The sequence below is a fragment of the Selaginella moellendorffii genome, unplaced genomic scaffold (genome assembly GCF_000143415.4).
Source record: "Selaginella moellendorffii unplaced genomic scaffold, v1.0 SELMOscaffold_141, whole genome shotgun sequence".
NCBI lineage: Eukaryota > Viridiplantae > Streptophyta > Lycopodiopsida > Selaginellales > Selaginellaceae > Selaginella > Selaginella moellendorffii.
In genome coordinates this window covers 287,489-305,661 of record NW_003314402.1, presented here as the reverse complement: position 1 = coordinate 305,661, position 18,173 = coordinate 287,489, and the positions used below count along the sequence as shown (strand labels likewise).

Sequence of the window (18,173 nt, the reverse complement as noted above, 5' to 3'; positions counted from 1 at the left end):
CGAATATTCTGCTTTTAAAATTCAAAACTTCTGGGAGCAAAGGATTTCATTGGGTTTACTCGAAGATGGTCGCTTGCGCGACCCAATCGAAACACACAAAGTAAGAGATTCTCTCTCTATCTGTTCTACGACAGTTGCGAGTACTCGCCCTCTTGCTCCTCTTCCTTCCCATAGTCGCCCTCATCATCGGGTCTCGCGTCTTGATACTGCTGGTACTCGGACACCAGATCGTTCATGTTGCTCTCGGCCTCGGTGAACTCCAGCTCGTCCATCCCCTCGCCGGTGTACCAGTGGAGGAACGCTTTCCTCCGGAACATCACCGTGAACTGGTCTCCAACACGCTTGAACATCTCCTGGATCGCAGTTGAGTTCCCGATGAACGTCGACGCCATCTTCATCCCCTTGGGCGGGATGTCACACACGGTCGTCTTGACGTTGTTTGGGATCCACTCCACGAAGTAGGAGGAGTTCTTCGTCTGGACGTTGAGGAGCTGCGCGTCCACCTCCTTGGTGCTCATCCGGCCTCTGTACATTGCTGAGGCTGTGAGGTACTTGCCGTGGCGGGGATCGGCCGCGCACATCATGTTTTTGGCGTCGAACATCTGCTGTGTCAGCTCCGGGACCGTGAGTGCCCGGTAGAGTTGCGAGCCTCTTGATGTGAGTGGAGCGAACCCGACCATGAAGAACGTGAGCCGCGGGAATGGGACGAGATTGACGGCCAGTTTCCGTAGATCGGAGTTTAGTTGGCCAGGGAATCTGAGGCAGCAAGTTATGCCGCTGATTGTTGCCGAGATGAGGTGATTCAAATCGCCAACTGGAAATTGAAAAAAAAAAAAATTTTAGACAAGAGACAAGCAAGAAATAGTCCAAGGGACAAGAAAGAAATAGTCTTACATGTCGGTGTTATGAGCTTGAGCGTTCTGAAACAAATGTCGTAGAGAGCCTCGTTGTCCAACACCATGCACTCGTCGGCATTCTCCACTAGCTGATGGACGGAGAGCGTTGCGTTGTAAGGCTCCACCACCGTGTCCGACACCTTCGGCGACGGAAACACCGAGAACGTAAGCATCATTTTGTCAGGGTACTCCTCTCGAATCTTTGATATGAGAAGAGTTCCCATCCCAGAACCCGTGCCACCTCCCAGCGAGTGAGAGATTTGAAAGCCTGGAGAAAAAAATCACAGAGTTAGAGAAACGTTTGGAAGAGATTGACAAGGGAAGAAGAACGAAGAAATTCTTTAGCAGGGAAAGGAAGTTCCACCTGTGATTCTGACTTGAAACCATTCATGCTGTGTTGCCCGACTAGCCGATGAAGAATTCGGACACCCAAGGACGAACGAAAAGCCTCTTTTTTATCGTCCTCTACTCCATACCTTGCATACAATCGCAAGCCTCCGCCTCCTTTCTCACCACATCCAGCACAGAATCGATCAATTCCGCGCCTTCCGTGTAGTGTCCCTTTGCCCAATTGTTCCCGGCCCCGGTCTGGCCAAACACGAAATTATCCGGCCGAAATATCCGACCATAGGGCCCCGATCTCACGCTATCCATCGTCCCTGGCTCCAGATCCATGAGAATCGCCCTGGGAACATACCTCCCGCCCGTCGCCTCGGTGAAATACACATTAATCCGCTCTAGCTGCAAATCCGAGTCGCCGTGATACGTCCCCGTCGGATCGATGCCGTGCTCGTCGCAGGCCACCCCCCAGAACTTGGCACCAATCTGGTTCCCGCATTGCCCAGCCTGGATGTGCACGATCTCCCTCATCCTCCTTCCCTCTCTTCGCGAAGAACCCTAGAAATTGAAGAGCCCTAAAAGCGCAAATATCCGTTCGCTGGATTTTCGCGCCAGTTGGTAAAGTGCAAATTCAACGGCCTTGATACGGACAGATCGGGCGTAATATTTTAGGGCTTTTATCGCGGGTCAACCCCTCGAATATTCGCATTTTAGAGGGAATGTACGTCTCTTCTGTGAGTTTGACGGCCGGACTGCGACTTTAAAAGTGTGGGCGGGATTAGGGCTCTAGCAGTGGACGCGCTCCAAAGATCGAGCGATCGATCGATCCAGGCAAGTTTCTTTCATCCACATTCCCTCACGGATGCCGTGCGCGGCTCCTGCGCGAGGATTTGCTGCCTTGTTCGATTGTTTGAGCCTGGTTTCTTTGGAATCTTCTATTCGAGCAAAGCTTTCTTGGCATTCCTGGCGAGCATGCATTCCATCCCCGTCCTTCTCACCGAATTCGCATGCTTTGGATCAAGCCGAGAGAGAGGATTCTCTTAGAGAAATCTCACTGTTGCTTGTTTTGGACAGGGAATCGATCGCGAAAGCTCGTGTTATCGAGCGCTAGGATCATCCAAATCTCTTGGAGGAGAGAAGGATCACGCCATGGCGCTCGAGGTGCTGTCCGCCTTGGACAAGGCCAAGACGCAGTGGTACCACTTCACGGCCATTCTCATCGCGGGGATGGGCTTCTTCACCGACGCCTACGATCTGTTTTGCATCTCCACCGTCACCAAGCTCCTGGGAAGGATCTACTACTTCGATCCAGCCTCGGGCAAGCCCGGATCACTCCCTCCAAACGTAGCGGCGGCCGTGACGGGTGTGGCCTTCTGCGGGACGCTCGCCGGTCAGCTCTTCTTCGGCTGGCTCGGTGACAAGATGGGACGAAAGAAAGTCTATGGGATCACGCTGCTGCTTATGGTCATCTGCTCGATCGCCTCGGGGCTCTCCTTCGGCCACACTGCCAAGTCGGTGATGACCACGCTGTGCTTCTTCCGGTTCTGGCTCGGATTTGGCATCGGTGGCGACTATCCTCTCTCGGCCACGATCATGTCCGAGTATGCCAACACCAAAACCCGGGGATCTTTCATCGCGGCGGTGTTTGCCATGCAAGGATTCGGGATCCTCGCGGGTGGAACAGTGTCACTCATCGTCGCCGCGGCTTTTCGAAAGGCCTTCCCGGCCCCAATCTTTTCCGTGAATCCGGTAGCGTCGACGCCACCCGAGGCGGACTTCGTGTGGCGGCTCATCTTCATGTTCGGGGCTCTCCCCGCCGCCGCGACGTTCTACTCGCGGATGAAGATGCCCGAGACCGCTCGCTACACCGCGCTGGTGGAAGGGAATCTCAAGCAGGCTGCCAAGGACATGAGCAAAGTTCTCGAGTTGGAAGTCGGGGCCGAGGCTGCCAAGATCCAAGGCGCCACCAACAAGTATGGCCTCTTCACGGGAGCGTTTGCGAGGCGACACGGCCTCCAGCTCCTGGGAACCACGACGACATGGTTCTTCCTCGACATCGCCTTCTACAGCCAGAACCTCTTCCAGAAGGACGTTTTCACCGCGGTGGGATGGCTCAAAAACGGCAAGACGATGAGCGCGCTGGACGAAGTCTACAAGATCTCGCGAGCGCAGACACTGATCGCGCTGTGCTCCACTGTTCCCGGGTACTGGTTCACGGTGGCTCTCATCGACAGGATGGGACGCTTCACCATCCAAATCATGGGCTTCTTCTTCATGACGGTGTTCATGTTCGCGCTCGCCATCCCTTACAACAATCTCCGCGGGGACAAGTGCCCAGATGGCTACTGCGGCGGCCACCATATGACGTTCATCGTGCTCTACTCGCTCACCTTCTTCTTCGCAAACTTCGGGCCAAACGCCACCACTTTCATCGTCCCCGCGGAGCTCTTCCCGGCTCGGCTGCGATCGACTTGTCACGGGATCTCGGCCGCGGCTGGAAAGGCCGGAGCCATCGTTGGATCTTTCGGGTTCCTCTACGCGTCGCAGAGCACTCACAAGGCCGATACCGAGGCCGGGTATCCGCCGGGAGTGGGGATCAGGACGGCTTTGCTGTTGCTCGGAGGATGCAACGCTCTCGGGCTCATCTTTACGTTCCTGGTTCCAGAGACCAAGGGGCGGTCGCTCGAGGACTTGTCCGGGGAGAACGAGGAGGAGATGGTCGCTGCCCCCGCGCCTACTCCCCCATCGATCCAACAAGTCTAAGTTCATGATCATCGCTGAGAGAAGCAAGCGAGGAAGGAAGTTTTTCTTACAAGCCAAGTTGAGCAGATATATACTTGTATATCTTCAGTGTTTCTTGTCAATAAGCATGCTCTTAACACAAGAGAGAACATTTGATTTTTCATGCTAAATTTTATCATTATATTGTCACCTATAGTGAAAGAATATTAGATGTCGTATCGATAAATTGTCATTATATTATATTGTATATTGTCATCTAGAAGATAATTAAAGTTTGGTCATGCATTCTAGAAAACTGCGATGAAAAGTTTTAATCAAGTGGAAGTGAATCCTGCTAAAGAATCATAGAAAACATTAAAGAAATCAAGAATGGGGGCAAAAAAAATCTTTTCCATGGCAAGTTTGGTGCAAGCGGTGCTCGAGGATATGATGATCACGTCAATGTTGTCATTTATAATTTGAAAACCTTGCAATTTCCGTGAGCCACTAGGCTAAAAGTTTTGTCATATCTTATATAAGATTATTCTCTCTATCGCCAGCTTTTTGCTTGTGGAAAATTAATTTATTCGTGTGGCGCGTCGCCGCGTCTCATTTGATTATACAAATATTATTATACACTAATAAAAGGTAAAGTCAACAACATCGTGCGTTCTAGACAACCGTGATGAAAAGTCGAGGCTAATGGATCCTCTTTTTAAATCATAGAACGAATAGAAAAATGACGAGTAAAAGATGTGTGCGGCACAAGGTTTGTGGTGCTCGAAAATATGATGATCACACTATTCGAAGCTAAAGTTTTGTCAAGAGCTACAGGATATAATCTTGTCATATTTCGTAAGAATCACGTAAGGAGAATGGACATAGTGGAGCTTTGTTAGTTATGTTGAGGTTGTCTTGAATTGGAAGAACTTGGAAGTAAGACAACTTGGAAGAAAAAGTTAACACTTGTAAGAACTCGGAGAGTACCAAACTTCGAAGAAAGATTAGGACACTTGGAAGAACTTTGAGAGTAAGAATATTGGAAGAAAAAGTAAAAAACTTGTGAAGAACTTGGAAGAAAGAAGAAACCTTCGAACTAAAATACTTTTCTTTTTGCCTTTTTTTTTTTTTTTATTCGAAACGAAGAGCAAGAGCTCAAACTCTCGCCCGAGAGAGGCAGCTTTGCCCGAAACTAGAACCGAGAAGGGGAGAGAGCTCCAGATCTTTCAAAAAAGCGAAAACGAAAAAGGGGGGACTTACACTGGCAGGATCGGCCTGGGATGATCACCACCCTCGCCACCATTCTCGCCAGAGATCTCCTCCAGCGACCGCCCTTTAGTCTCCGGAACAAGCAGCGTGAAGAAGAAGCCCAGACCATTGCAAACCGCGAGCATGAGCAGCGCCGTCCGGATCCCCACTCCAGTCGGGTACCCGGCATCGGTCTTCTCCCTGTCCGGGCTCTGCGCGGCATAGAGGAACCCGAAAGCTCCGACAATCGCCCCGGCCTTCCCAGCCGCCGCCGAGATCCCGTGACAAGTCGATCGAAACCGCGCCGGGAACACCTCCGCGGGGACGATGAAGGTGGTGGAATTCGGCCCAAAGTTGGCGAAGAAGAACGTAAGCGAGTAGAGCACGATGAACGTCATATGGCTGCCATCGCGGAGAGCGTTGTAAGGGATGGCCAGCCCGAGCATGAAAGCCGTCATGAAGAAGAAGCCCATGAGCTGGATGGTGAATCGCCCGATCCGGTCGATGAGGAACACCGTGAACCAGTAACCCGGCACCGTGGAGCACAGCGCGATCAGGCACTGCGCTCGCGAGATCCGGTAGACTTCGTCCAGCGCGCTCATCTTCTTGGCGCTTGGGAGCCATCCCACCGCGGTGAAAACGTCCTTTTGGAAGAGGTTCTGGCTGTAGAAGGCGACGTCGAGGAGGAACCAAGTGGAGGTGGTGCCGAGGAGATGCAAGCCATGGCGGCGAAGAAACTCCGCCGAGAAGAGCGTGTACTTGTTCCTGTGCTGGCTCTGGATCGCGGCGGCCTTGGCGGCGGAGTTCTCCTCCGTGATCTCCACCGCGAGAACTTTGCTCATGTCCTGCGTCGCCTGCTTGAGGTTCCCCTCCACCAGCGCGGTGTAGCGCGCGGTCTCGGGCATCTTCATCCGCCAGTAGTACGTGAGCGCCGCCGGGAGAGCTCCAAGCATGAAGATGATCCTCCACACGAAGTCCGCCTCTGGTGGAGTGGATCCAGCCGGATCGAGCTCAAACGCTTCGCGAGGATACGCCGTCTTGAATCCCAGCGCCACGAAGATCGCCACCGCGCCACCGGCGAGGATCCCGAATCCTTGCATGGCAAACACCGCCGCGATGAATCCTCCGCGAGTCTTGGTGTTGGCATACTCGGACATGATCGTGGCCGAGAGAGGATAGTCGCCACCGATGCCAAATCCAAGCCAGAACCGGAAGAAGCACAGCGTGGTCATCACGCTCTTGGCAGTGTGGCCGAAAGAGAGCCCCGAGGCGACCGAGGCCATGACCATGAGCATGAGCGTCATGCCATAGACCTTCTTGCGCCCGAATCGATCGCCCAGCCAGCCGAAGAAGAGCTGCCCGGCGAGCGTCCCGCACAGCGCCACTCCATTCACGGCCGCCGAGACGTTTGGGGGGAGCGATCCGGGCTTGCCAGACGCTGGATCGTAGTAGTAGATCCTCCCCAGGAGCTTGGTGACGGTGGAGATGCAAAAGAGATCGTAAGCATCCGTGAAGAAGCCCATGCCCGCGATCACGATGGCGGTGAAGTGGTACCATTGCGTCTTGGCCTTGTCCAGCGCCGAGAGGACCTCGAGCTGCTGCTGCCCGTGCTGCTGCTGGTGATGATCCCTCGCCATCGCTGGAAGAGCTCGCGATCGATCCAAGTCCGCGATCAAGAAGAAGGAAGAAATCTTTGGGCACCCTAAGCCCTAAAACATGGGCCTCCGCATGTAACTTTAAACCCCCTTATTCTAGCATATATTTCCTTTTCCAGTCTTTAATTTCCCATTTCAGAGAATTATTAGGTTAAAATTTAGTTACTCCAATTTTTATTATATTTTTAAACTGCGTTTAAAAATGAGTAGCTATAATTATTTATTTAAGCAAATACTAAATTTTTGGTAGAGCTTCACATCTAATTTTTGGTAGCTGGTGTGGGCATGGCATTATATGCTGTTGAGATTTTGGTGCTTACACTGTTGGATTCTTTATAAATCAAATGATAATTTAATAATATATTAATATTGTGAGGTCCAAAAATTCCATGCACTCACAAAATAAAGTTACAGAATTTTATATTTAAGTTATGGCTATAAAAAATAATACTTTAGCGAGGTGAGCTACTGATCAAACAAGCTTGATCCAACACCTCAGGCTCATATGGCATATTTGTAACCAGATCCCTGGCATCTTTCAAGTATCCACATCGCCCAAGAAGATCAATCACACATGAGAAATGCTGCTTGGTTAGATTGACACCGAAATCTCCCAAAAGAGTGCTCCACCCTGATCGATCAATGATTGCTCCCGCATGACTTGATGCCAGAAACAAGAGGGCAAACACGAGCTCACCTGGAACTTCACCCATCAGGTTCAACAAATGGAAGAATTCAAGCATTTTCTTGTACGGACCGTTCTGTGCATATGCCCCCACCATGGCATTCCACGCGGCCATGTCGTGGTACGGCATGCGACTGAAAATGGTCCTGGCCCGGGCAAGATTCCCAGTGCTGGAATATGCCCCCAGAGCTATGTTCCAGGTGATAAGATTCCTCTCTTGGGCGGTGTTAAAGAGCCTCTTGACCTCTGTGAAGCAGCCCCTGTGCAAGTAGGCCGCGAGCATGGAGTTCAAGGTGGCGGTATCGTGGGTGGGAATCGAGCAGTAGAGATTCTCGGCATCTCGAATATCCCCATACTTGGCATATGCCGCGAGCATCGAGTTGCATGAGATTTGGTCCCAGCTTTGCATGGAATCAAACACGAGCTTTGCGTTTTCTATCTCACCGGCTCGAGAGTAAAACGAGAGCATAGAAACCCAGGTCTGGAGATCCCTGTGGGGCATCTCGTCAAAGATTCGTCTAGCTCCCGGAAGATTCCCGTTTCGGGCATATGCCGCAAGCAAGGCATTCCATGCAGCTACATTGTGCTCTTTCATGGCGTCAAAGGTCTCCTGGGCCTTGGGGAGATCCCCAGAATGCGAATATGCAGTAAGCAGTGCGGTATATGCGACCACATCCCTCTCTTTCATGGAATCAAACACCCATTTTGCTCCTGCTAGGTCTCCTTTGGAAGACAACGCTGAGATCATCGTAGAGCACAACACAAGGTCGTGTTCACGAGAGGAATCAAACGCAAGCTTGGAACTTTCTAAATCCCCGTTTTGGACATAAGCATGAACCATTGCCGTGCACGAAACCAAACTTCGTTCCGGCATACCACTGAAGAAGAATGCAGCTTCATCTATATGCCCAAGTTGGGCATACGCATTCAGCAACAGATTCCACGCAACGCAGTCCCACTCTGGCATTCTCGCAAAAAATCCTCTCGCATCATCTAGCAAACCCGCACGACAAAACGCCAAAAGCATTGAATCCCAAGACACCAAATCCCAGAAAGGCATCTCGCAAAAGAGCGCTTTCGCTTGCAGCAGATGCCCCGTTTTGGCATATGCTGACAACATCACATTCCACGCAACAAGATTCTTTTGCGGCATGGATTCAAAACATCGTCTTGCCTGCATCAACCGGCAGTTCCGAGTAAACGCAACCAGAATAAACACCCACGAGTAAACATCCCTCCGAGAAGCTAGAACTTCAAAGACCTCTACTGCCGCAGCCAAATCTCCATTCTTGCCATGCATCTCGATCTCCCTGTTCCGGAGAAACACGTCTCTGTCCCCAAACCTCCCATCGCTGGGAGCGTTTGGAAATAAGACTCTTTTTGTCAACATTCTTGTATTTCAGGCTTTTGGTGTGGTAAAGTTCATACAAAGTGGGGATCTTATCTTTTTACATGATCACAAGAAATATCTTTTACGGTAGTTTATTTCATTAGGAAAGAAGCAAAGCAAAGCAAAGCAAGAAAGATATTGAATGATCATAGAACAAATTGGCATATAGTTTATTTCAGTAGAAAAGAAGCAACCATCGACTCAATCAGATCAATCAATCGTAACTGGTGGACCAAATCGCGACGTGGGAGGCGGTGTAGATCACGGCATTCCCATCGTCCTGCACCATCAGCGTGTAGAGATCCTCCTTGCGCGCCGTCTTGCTCATCCACACGGCGTTGTTCTGGTTGGAGTAGAGCACCAAATTCCCATCGCCTTGCATCGTCACCCAGCACCCGGCCGCCTTTCCGCCCGTCCCGGACGACCACAGCACGCTGGAATCCGAGACCCGCGTCAGCACCATGTTGCAATCGCTCTGGACCTTGAAGACGAAGAAGCTGTTGTTGGATCGCAGCTCCTCGTTGGAGCGGAGCTGCTTGTTGGTGAAGAGAGTGTCACTGGCGGGGGCCGGGGGGCCGGCGGCGTCGCAGTAGAGGGCGATGGTGGCCAGCAGGAGGAGCGCGATGCACGTCACAGCCATGGATTTCTCCATGGTTTAGAACTCTGGAAAGAGCTGTGGAGGAGCTTCTTCTGTGCGGATGGGCTTTCGATGGATAGCTCCGGCTCGTCGCGTCGGTCTTATATAGCTGGAGAGTTGGATGGGCCGCGCGAGAAACACGAGTAGCGGGTCACAGGGAGTTTGCGCGAGCTTGGAAGTTGGAATCCGGTGAGGCCAGATGTCTCGAGCTCAGTAGACAAACTTCCGGCTCCTCAAAACATGAAAATCGCAAAGACATACCTTCTAAATAGGAGCACAAGCTTTCGTTTTGCCCAAAAGAAGTTAAAAACTTTGATAGAATGCTGTCCAAACTGTGCGTAGTTTCGTTCGTAAGAATCCAACTTCTCTGAGATAGATGAGGAGCAAAAACTCCATACCTTCTTTCGGCTTCGTCTGATTGATTCGCGATGATTCTCCTCTTCATATCAAAATGAAATGCAAGCCAATGTAACGACGAGGTGTTGCTGCTCCTACAAAAGTAGCGTTAGAAAAAGAGAGAAAGAGAGCGAGGGGACGTACCAGAGTTTTGATTTACAAGATTTCCAGCTTGCTCGTGCGGTGGCGGGCATGGAGTTTGACGAGCTGGAAGTAAGCACTGTTCCTGTTGCTGAGGAGCTCCTTGGGGCTGCCTTGTTCCACCACCGTGCCGTCCTGCACGACCGCGATGATGTCCGCGTTCCGGATGGCCGAGAATCGGTGCGCGACGATGAGCGTCGTCCTGCCTCGCATCACTCGGTCCAGCGCCTCCTGGACCTGCTTCTCGGAGTGTGCATCCAGCGCACTCGTCGCCTCGTCCAGGAGGAGGATCGCGGGACACTTGAGAACCGCTCGAGCAATGGCGACTCGCTGCTTCTGGCCACCCGAGAGCTGGACGCCTCGCTCGCCGACTTGTGTCTGGTAGCCGTTTGGTAAGCTGCTGATAAAGCCGTGAGCATTGGCCGTCTTTGCTGCCTGCACGATCTCGGCCTCGGAGGCTCCCTCTTTGCCATAGAGGATGTTCTCGTAAATGCTGCATGAAAAGAGAGCCGGCTCCTGCTGGACTAAGCCGATGTGCCTGCGAAGAGACTGAAGGTTGAGGCTCCTGATGTTCTTGCCGTCTATCATGATGTAGCCGGATACCGGGTCGTAAAACCTCTGGATGAGAGCCACCACGGAGCTCTTGCCTGAGCCGCTAGCTCCAACCAAGGCCAAACTCTTGCCGGCTCTGATCCTCAAGCTCAAGTCCCGGAAAATAACCACGTCTTTGCGGGCTGGATAGCTGAACTCGACGTGCCTAAAGTCTACATCGCCTTTCACGTTGCTGATCTCCATGGCTCGCGTGTTTGGATTTATCTGGCCCTTACGATCCATGATCTCGAAAACTGCGTATAATGCCTGGCTGCCTTTGATCAAATCTGGAGCTGTGGCCAGAGTCTCAGCAACCCCGAATGCAGTGATTATAATCACCATGAACGTCTTGATAGCGTTCGCAAAACCTGTCACGCCTTTCTTGATCAGCACGGAGCTGTACCACAATCCCAGCGCGTACGAGGTGTAAAGGAAGAACTGAGAGATGCCGTAGCAAACACCCGCTACATGACCTCTGAGGAAGACCTTCCGCTTCGGTACCTGGAGCTCTCGAACAAAAGAATCGATGACTTTCTTTTCGGAGCAAAAGGCAGCAACTGTGCGAATGTTTCCGACGGCCTCGCTCGCCACCGTACTGGCTCTCGAGTATGCTTTTGAGAGGTCTCCACTGAAGCCTTTTAGAAACATTTGCTGTAAGTCAAGAGCTAAGTGTGAATATAGATACATAGCTATGCGTCAAAATTCAGGAGCTTCGTACCTCGCCAACCAACGCTATGAGCAACAGTGGGAACGTCGCTGTAATGACAACAGCCACGCGCCATTCCAGAACGTATGCAATGAAGAAAGCCACGAACATCAAGGCGAGATTTTGAACAATAGTGGACATGCGGTCAGCGATGACGACTCGGACCATTGTCGCATCAGATGCCAGGCGAGAAGCTACTAGTCCACATCTGTTATCTTCCTCGTCAAACCAGGATATTTCATTGTTGAGAATACCTGAAATGTCAAAAGTTAGTCCACTGTGACAAGAGAATGAATAAAATGCACTGTTAAACTCAATCTTACCTTCCATTACCAGCCATGGATGAGAGTGAGTTTATGTACCTAGGAACATCATTTCTCGCACTCGCTTCGTCAGACTTTCACCCATGGCTCCAAACGAATAGTGCTGGAGCATGTGGCTGAAAACAACACAGATGGTGGAACCGGTTAATATGAGCGAGAACTTGCTGACTTCTTTCTTGAGGAATTCCTTGTCAGGACTGTAGAACGTAATCAAAACTTGCGTGATGGCCAAGGCAAACAAAGGAAACTCGCATCCGGATATGATTGCTCCAATAGTACCGAGTAAAGCATATGGCCATTCCGGTTTGTTGAGTTGCATTAGCCTCCAGATCGAGGGTCTGGGCGGACGTGGCCCTTCCGGTTCTTCAACAGCCTGATTTGCGCCAAGGTCCAGGTCAAAACAGCTTTCTTCGGAAGAAAACTCGTCCGATAGTCTGCATACAAACCAAGTCCTTTTTGAAAAACTGAATACGGACGTCCTTACCCAGACTTTCTCGTAGCGATAGTAGCCATGTTTTCGGCCATTTGAACTAGGAATAGACCAGTATCCTGCAGCTTTGAGAGCGCAGCATAAGCACCTTTCTCCCCTTTAGCTAATAGCTCTTCATGCGTTCCCATTTCAACGATTCTTCCGTGATGAACAACCGCAATACTATCTGCATGCCTGATAGTTGAAAGCTGGTGAGCGATCACCACTGTTGTTCGGCCGACTCTAAATCGATCAAGTGCATCCTGAACCAGCTGCTGCGAACCTGTATCCAGTGCACTTGTAGCCTCATCCAGAAGAAGTATCTTTGGATTCTTGAGCATCGCTCTTGCCAGTGCCACCCTTTGTTTTTCTCCGCCAGAAAGTTGCACACCTCGTTCACCAACCTGTAAACAAGTTCAGCCCTTGGCGTGTAGGAAATCCAAATGACCAACCTGAGTTTCGTAGCCTTCAGGAAAGAGATCAATAAATTCGTGTGCGTTTGAAGCTTTAGAGACTTCTATTAACTCCTCCATGGTTGCATCTTCTTTGCTGTAGAGCAGATTTTCTCGAATAGTGGTTGCAAACAATATCGGCTCCTGACTTACAAGACCAATCTGTTTTCTCAACCACTGAAGCTCCAAATATTTTATGTTTGTTCCATCCAAAAGAACGTCACCTTAAACAAATCATTTCAAATTTCAGCTCGCAACACAATACGATAAATTTATGTACTGTACCGGAAAGCGGGTCATAGAAACGTTCGATGAGAGAAACCACGGTACTTTTGCCAGAGCCACTGCTACCGATAATCGCAATTGTCTTTCCAGCAGGCACCATCAAAGAAAAGTCTTTCAGAACCAAAGACTCTGGTCGGGAAGGATAGCTAAAGCAAATATTTCGCAGCTCAATGTCCCCATAAACTTCTTCAAGTCGTCCGCCTTGATTATGAAGCATGGCCGGCCTTCTTTTCACCATTTGTATTATGTTGGAAGCTGCTGCCCGACCTTCCGCAAGAGCAGGAAAGTTGGAGAACGCTTGTCCGAGAGAACTGCCAAATATCAGTGAGAAAAAACGTTACGAGGAAATGAAGCATTACTTACAAACCACTAACAACTATGTTGAGAATAGTCGTAAAAGCCTTTCCAGCATCAGACATTCCATGCCGAATAAGAACGCCGGCGTACCATAGCAGCAGAGCCCAGGCACATAAAACAAGCCCGTAAGTTACTCCAATTCCAAGGCCCTTAACAAGGCCTGCTCGCTTCCCAAGCCTCAAGGTTGGCTGCAAGGCGTCTGAATAAGCCTTAGCGGCCCTTGCTTCTCCTCCAAAAGAATAAACAGTCCTCACTTGAGCAATGACCTGGCAAGCCATCGACCTGTAAGCCCTTTCAGCCCCTATGGACGCGAAAGTTCTTAAATTAGAGGCTTTTAGACTTGATTCATGTTGTCATACCTGTTCTGCAATCTTTCCAGCTTCTTCATTAGCTTTCTGGCTCTTTGCAGCAGTGTTGATAAGTGAAACTGCATAGGCACCTGCTTATAGAACATAGTTAAGATTCTAAAAGCCAGCTTAGATAGATTTTACCTCCAGCAAGAGCAATTGCAGGAACCACAGCAACTGTAATAAGTGCAAGTTGCCATACTGCCACAAAACCTGCAACTAAACCTCCTATAAATCTTGCTAGAAAGTGAATAAGGTTGCCAGCCTGACAACATTGCGTCGTAAGCTCAAACGGAGAGTGTAAGAAAAAAATAAAGACCAACCTTCTCACTGATGGCATCTTGAATGATGAGTATATCACTTGATATCTGGTTCACAATCTCGCCAACACACATATCCGTGTCAAAAAATCCCACATCTTGAACGAGGATCGACTTGAGGTACTTGATGCGTATCTTGGCAGATTGCCGCTCACCAGAGTGCATCCAGCACGAAACCTCTACAAGTACAAAACGAAGCATAGAAATTCTCAAATCTGCACTGTCTAGACTTACCAAGCCAAGCTGCGCCTAGAACAACCAGCGCCAAGTAGAGCAAATACAAGGAGTACTGGGAAGACAAAAGATCAAACACCACGAAAAAAAAAGTTTGGATAGAAAAAGACCACTTACAGTTGAAACCTCGGATGCCATACTGGATGGATTCGCGTAGTTCTCCCCGAAAGCGTCCACAAGCCTCCCAAAAAAGTAGAAATACACGGGCACCGCAAGCCCATGCACCACAGCTCCCAGTGTTCCAATCGCCATGAGAAGATAGTCAAGAGGATCAGCAAAAGCGTACATCTTGTAAAATGGAACTCTGGGAATGGAGTCCTTGGAAGATCCTGCCGGCTGCCTATCCTTGTCCTCCAAGCAGCTATCATCCCTCCCGCCCTTCCACGCAAAATCCAGGTCCTCCGGCTCGACCTGATCGATATCCTTGAAATTCCGGCCCTCGACATCGATGCACGACTTGCTGGAGCCGTATTCCAGCCGGAAGAATTCATCCGAGTCGAAGTAATCCCTGTTCCCAGCTAGCTCCTCGATGAAGAGGAGCTCCGAGTCGTCCAGCTCCAGCCCGACTGGAACCTCCGAGCTAGCACTCACATTGTTCTCGGCGCTCACCTCCACCTCGCGCTCGGTGCCGCCGCCGCCGCAAGGAGCTATGAATCGCGCAAGATCTTCGTTGGAGAGCGTCCCCATCCCGCGGTCGCCCCTAGAATCTCATCGATCGGCGATATTTCGCAAGGAAACAGCAATCATTCGCGAGGAATCCATCCCTGGAGCGCAACTCCGCGAGGCCATTTCCAGCGCCGGCACTGGCCCTAGCGTGGGATTTTGCCAACTGCAATGCGAGGATCCCCAGCCAATATGGACACGCCACGTGTCAGAATATTCGGAAGCCTCGACACCGCCATTTTATTCCTTTTTATAATTTGAATCGTTTGAGTATCTCCAGGAGAGTTGCAAAGCTCTCCACTGTTCTTTGAATTGATTGATCCAGAGAGAGTTCCATCGCCCCCTCTCGGTCTCCAGGAGAGTTGCAAAGCCTGAAAAGTTTGAGCGCTCTATTGTCCCCTCTTGATCTCCAGGAGAGTTCCAAAGCTCTCCACCGGGAGAGACTGGTCGAGGATGTAACCTGTGTGGAAGCACTCGGCGGCTTGCTCCATCCGGCCTTCCATCTCGTGCACGGCCCCGAGATGGAACCACGCCGATGGATTCCTGGGCTCAAGCCGGAGAGCGTCATTGAGGAAGCTCCTGGCCACCGGAAGGGACTTTCCACCATAGCCGCTTAGCACAGCTCCAATCTGGACTTTGCTCTCTACGTACTCCGGGTCGCAAGTGAGAGCAGTGTCGAATGCTGCTAGTGCCTCGTCGCTCTTGCTTTGAGCCATGAAGAACAAACCTGGTTCGAAAAGAAAAAACCGCGAGTTTATATCAATGGAGTTTCTCGAACTAGGTGCTTACCGTATCCATGCCAAGTACCCGCGCAAGCCACGTCCAAAAACTTGGCCTTTTCCAAACAAGTTTTTGCATCGTTCCACTGAGACAAAGCTATGCAGGCATCGGCCATCTCTCGCCACACGGTCAGCTCGGGGATGCTCGTCTGTAATGGATACGATAGCTCGCTTAGTTCTGCCATAAACTTAGATCGAATAAGAGGTCACCTTCTTCTCAGCCGAAAGTGCCAAGAGTAGCTTGTAAGTTTCCAGTGCATCGAGGTGTTTGCCTTGAGCAACCTGTAACTTCGCCTTCCTGAGCCACAGCTCCCCTTGCTCCCAGGAGTTCACCTCTTCCAAGCCGGCATCAATCACAAGCTCCGACTCGCGAAACCTCTGCTGCGCAGACAGCACGAGAGCGAGGAACCTCCATCCTGTTGCCGACGCACAGCTTACTTCAAGAAACTTCTTCGCGCTCTTCATGGCCACCCTGAGATTTCCTTCTTCTGCGTGAACCAGGCCGAAGTGGAAGAGCGTCTTGGCATCAACACGCTCCAGCTTGGAAGCCTCGTGCCAAGCTGAAAGAGCCTCCTTGGTGATCGCAGACCTCTCAGCATTTGACGCAGCAGCTCTGGCCTTGACGCTCAAAACGATCCCGAGAACCTGCCAAGCTTTGCCTTTCAAGTACTCCATTTCACCTGTAGCGTTGTCTATCGCCTTCTGGCTATACTTCACTCCCTCTGGAGCAAGCCTCGCACTCCCCGAGCAGATTGATGCCGCATGCAGTAGAGAAGAAACGTCGTTGGGCCTCTCCACTTCCCCGAGAGCTTTCCGAAGTAGATTCAAAGCCGCCTTGTTATCTCTGGCGGCCATGTAGCATAGCGCAAGGCTAAACCACCTTTCTGTTCTGCTATAAATCCCCGGAACCACACTCTCGTACTGCTGTGCCAATGCTTCGAAATGCCCGCACGTTGCTAGAGCAAAGCAGAGATGCTCCATAACTTCCAGGCACCTCGGCGTCCTAGCGACCATGGATTTCGTCGCAGCATCTATCAGCAACAAGATGGCCTCTTCCACATTGTTGTTTGGAACAAAGTCTCCTTCGTAGACACCACTCGGGCAAGGTGGCGCTTCGAAACCACCGTATAAGAGTAACACGGCCAAGCCAAGTTGCAAGGAGCACAGAGTTTTCGAGCCGGGCTCCCAGTGGCTGCGTAGAGCTTTTCTATACGACACCACAGCGTCGGCATAGTGTCCCTCTCGCTTGAAAAACTCGGGCAAGAACTCCAAGACCTTGTTGTAAAACTCTTGGATCTTCGTGCCGGCTAGATGATCAGGAAGGCCGTGAGGAAACGTTGCATCAAAACTTTCGACCAAGAAGTTGCACACTTCAGCAGCGTCTGCAAGGAAATAAGCAACGTAAAACCTGTGAACACAGCATCAAGAGTGTCCATAGAAAAGATAGAAAACAAAGTGGCTATAGAATTTTCATACCTGATGATCGACCAAGGTGTTCCAGAGACATCACTTTGAGGTAGACTCCTTCCAGAAGAAGGATTGCCGATTGTAGTGTTAGCGGCTGTGGAACATCGCTGCGACGCTGGTGTTTGACGATCTCACTGCGAATTTTCCCTCGCTTGTGCTTGTTCTTGGCCGGGACCAAGAACTTCACGCGAGGAAATATATTGTCGACTTGGATCCCTTCCAGGATATGCAAAGCCGACTGGAAATCCTCCTTCTGGAACTCGATTCTTCCCAGCAAAGCTCTCGCTTCCTAATTGTCCGATCGATCGATGCGGCGAGCAGGAAAGAAATGCCATACCTCGTTATTGAGGGTGAGCGCCTCGCGGAGAGAGGTCTCCACAGCTCGGATTGTGCTGTCATCGATCTTGACATCGTTGTCCGATCCGGTGGAGAATCTCGACTCGCCAGACTTGAATTCTCGAGATCGCCGAGAGAACATCGCGGTCAATCTCCGAGCTCTCCAGCCCTACATCTGGAGCTATACAAAACAATGCCGCTCATCGTGGGCCGTCCATTCAGCTCCTTATCTCCACCGTCCAAATTAGGGGAGGCATTTCGGTTCTGTCTCGCGATGGAAGACGAGAAGCGCAAGAACCCACGGCGCGCGGCGATGGAAGATTACACATGTAGATCCGATGTGCACACGATGATGTTCCAATTCCTCACTTGTATGTTCACTTCCCAGCCCGCCGGTAAGATTTTCCCATCGAATTTCATCCAATTCCTCCCCATTCCTGCCCAGTTCTCGGGATAATTCTCAGCGCTATTGATCGATACGCGCAGATCCATACTTGTTTATGCTGAACTGGGTCCAGCATGAATTGAAGGAGCGCGACAAGAAGGCCGCCAAAGAAAAGGAGAAAGCCAAAGCTTGAAGAAAAAAGGCGGGATTGTTATAGAGAGAATATTCGAAAGTTTGAAAAGGGATCTTTTATAGAGCAGTGTGTACACCAAATAGATACACTAAGTTTTGCAAAGTTTCATTCTAGGAACCATGAGATTTCCCTCATGTTTTGCATGTCATTCAATATGG

General features: G+C 50.6%; 7 protein-coding genes across 7 annotated transcripts; 1 reads left to right on the top strand and 6 right to left on the bottom strand.

Annotated features, from left to right (window-relative positions):
- Nucleotides 1–101: 101 nt before the first annotated feature.
- On the bottom strand, nucleotides 102–1,766 carry LOC9645747 (tubulin beta-1/beta-2 chain). Its single transcript, XM_002992738.2, has 3 exons — nucleotides 1,373–1,766; nucleotides 895–1,164; nucleotides 102–814 (listed from the first exon to the last, which is right to left on the bottom strand). Exons 1-3 carry the CDS (start codon nucleotides 1,764–1,766, stop codon nucleotides 126–128), a joined length of 1,353 nt encoding a protein of 450 aa, XP_002992784.1. The 3' UTR covers nucleotides 102–125.
- Nucleotides 1,767–2,020: 254 nt separating this feature from the next.
- On the top strand, nucleotides 2,021–4,145 carry LOC9645433 (inorganic phosphate transporter 1-1). Its single transcript, XM_002992750.2, has 2 exons — nucleotides 2,021–2,066; nucleotides 2,310–4,145. Exon 2 carries the CDS (start codon nucleotides 2,385–2,387, stop codon nucleotides 3,996–3,998), a length of 1,614 nt encoding a protein of 537 aa, XP_002992796.1. The 5' UTR covers nucleotides 2,021–2,066; nucleotides 2,310–2,384; the 3' UTR covers nucleotides 3,999–4,145.
- Nucleotides 4,146–5,098: 953 nt separating this feature from the next.
- LOC9645432 (probable inorganic phosphate transporter 1-4) lies at nucleotides 5,099–6,824 on the bottom strand. The gene has a single exon (XM_002992737.2). The coding sequence runs from the start codon at nucleotides 6,725–6,727 to the stop codon at nucleotides 5,213–5,215; it is 1,515 nt and encodes a 504-aa protein (XP_002992783.2). The 5' UTR covers nucleotides 6,728–6,824; the 3' UTR covers nucleotides 5,099–5,212.
- Nucleotides 6,825–7,311: 487 nt separating this feature from the next.
- Nucleotides 7,312–8,934, bottom strand: LOC112343290 (pentatricopeptide repeat-containing protein At4g02750-like). The gene has a single exon (XM_024666466.1). The coding sequence runs from the start codon at nucleotides 8,932–8,934 to the stop codon at nucleotides 7,312–7,314; it is 1,623 nt and encodes a 540-aa protein (XP_024522234.1).
- A 160-nt stretch (nucleotides 8,935–9,094) lies between these two features.
- LOC9645431 (mannose-specific lectin) lies at nucleotides 9,095–10,001 on the bottom strand. Its single transcript, XM_002992736.2, has 2 exons — nucleotides 9,970–10,001; nucleotides 9,095–9,903 (listed from the first exon to the last, which is right to left on the bottom strand). The coding sequence occupies exon 2, from the start codon at nucleotides 9,584–9,586 to the stop codon at nucleotides 9,149–9,151; it is 438 nt and encodes a 145-aa protein (XP_002992782.1). The 5' UTR covers nucleotides 9,587–9,903; nucleotides 9,970–10,001; the 3' UTR covers nucleotides 9,095–9,148.
- A 116-nt stretch (nucleotides 10,002–10,117) lies between these two features.
- LOC9645430 (ABC transporter B family member 19) lies at nucleotides 10,118–14,985 on the bottom strand. The gene is made up of 12 exons (XM_024666458.1): nucleotides 14,310–14,985; nucleotides 14,193–14,247; nucleotides 13,962–14,137; nucleotides 13,783–13,903; nucleotides 13,651–13,730; nucleotides 13,298–13,557; nucleotides 12,935–13,245; nucleotides 12,650–12,873; nucleotides 12,213–12,601; nucleotides 11,768–12,180; nucleotides 11,418–11,659; nucleotides 10,118–11,350 (listed from the first exon to the last, which is right to left on the bottom strand). The coding sequence occupies exons 1-12, from the start codon at nucleotides 14,877–14,879 to the stop codon at nucleotides 10,124–10,126; spliced, it is 4,068 nt and encodes a 1,355-aa protein (XP_024522226.1). The 5' UTR covers nucleotides 14,880–14,985; the 3' UTR covers nucleotides 10,118–10,123.
- Nucleotides 14,986–15,075: 90 nt separating this feature from the next.
- On the bottom strand, nucleotides 15,076–17,598 carry LOC9645429 (protein NPG1). The gene is made up of 5 exons (XM_002992734.2): nucleotides 17,439–17,598; nucleotides 17,111–17,390; nucleotides 15,845–17,016; nucleotides 15,645–15,783; nucleotides 15,076–15,582 (listed from the first exon to the last, which is right to left on the bottom strand). The coding sequence occupies exons 1-5, from the start codon at nucleotides 17,577–17,579 to the stop codon at nucleotides 15,245–15,247; spliced, it is 2,070 nt and encodes a 689-aa protein (XP_002992780.1). The 5' UTR covers nucleotides 17,580–17,598; the 3' UTR covers nucleotides 15,076–15,244.
- Nucleotides 17,599–18,173: the final 575 nt, after the last annotated feature.

Excerpts from the sequence above, each read along its gene's own strand:
- LOC9645430 (XM_024666458.1), bottom strand. The coding sequence starts at position 14,879 with ATGGGGACGCTCTCCAACGAAGATCTTGCGCGATTCATAGCTCCTTGC. Across the intron at positions 13,904-13,961 it reads AAGATGCCATCAGTGAGAAG|GCTGGCAACCTTATTCACTT; the intron begins GTTGGTCTTTAT and ends CAATGTTGTCAG. Across the intron at positions 12,602-12,649 it reads CTGAAGGCTACGAAACTCAG|GTTGGTGAACGAGGTGTGCA; the intron begins GTTGGTCATTTG and ends ACTTGTTTACAG.
- LOC112343290 (XM_024666466.1), bottom strand. The coding sequence starts at position 8,934 with ATGTTGACAAAAAGAGTCTTATTTCCAAACGCTCCCAGCGATGGGAGG.
- LOC9645432 (XM_002992737.2), bottom strand. The coding sequence starts at position 6,727 with ATGGGCTTCTTCACGGATGCTTACGATCTCTTTTGCATCTCCACCGTC.
- LOC9645433 (XM_002992750.2), top strand. The coding sequence starts at position 2,385 with ATGGCGCTCGAGGTGCTGTCCGCCTTGGACAAGGCCAAGACGCAGTGG.
- LOC9645429 (XM_002992734.2), bottom strand. The coding sequence starts at position 17,579 with ATGTTCTCTCGGCGATCTCGAGAATTCAAGTCTGGCGAGTCGAGATTC. Across the intron at positions 17,017-17,110 it reads ACACCTTGGTCGATCATCAG|ACGCTGCTGAAGTGTGCAAC; the intron begins GTATGAAAATTC and ends ATTTCCTTGCAG. Across the intron at positions 15,784-15,844 it reads CACTTTCGGCTGAGAAGAAG|ACGAGCATCCCCGAGCTGAC; the intron begins GTGACCTCTTAT and ends TATCCATTACAG.
- LOC9645747 (XM_002992738.2), bottom strand. The coding sequence starts at position 1,766 with ATGAGGGAGATCGTGCACATCCAGGCTGGGCAATGCGGGAACCAGATT. Across the intron at positions 1,165-1,372 it reads GGCTTGCGATTGTATGCAAG|GCTTTCAAATCTCTCACTCG; the intron begins GTATGGAGTAGA and ends TTTTTTCTCCAG. Across the intron at positions 815-894 it reads CAAGCTCATAACACCGACAT|TTGGCGATTTGAATCACCTC; the intron begins GTAAGACTATTT and ends TTCAATTTCCAG.
- LOC9645431 (XM_002992736.2), bottom strand. The coding sequence starts at position 9,586 with ATGGAGAAATCCATGGCTGTGACGTGCATCGCGCTCCTCCTGCTGGCC.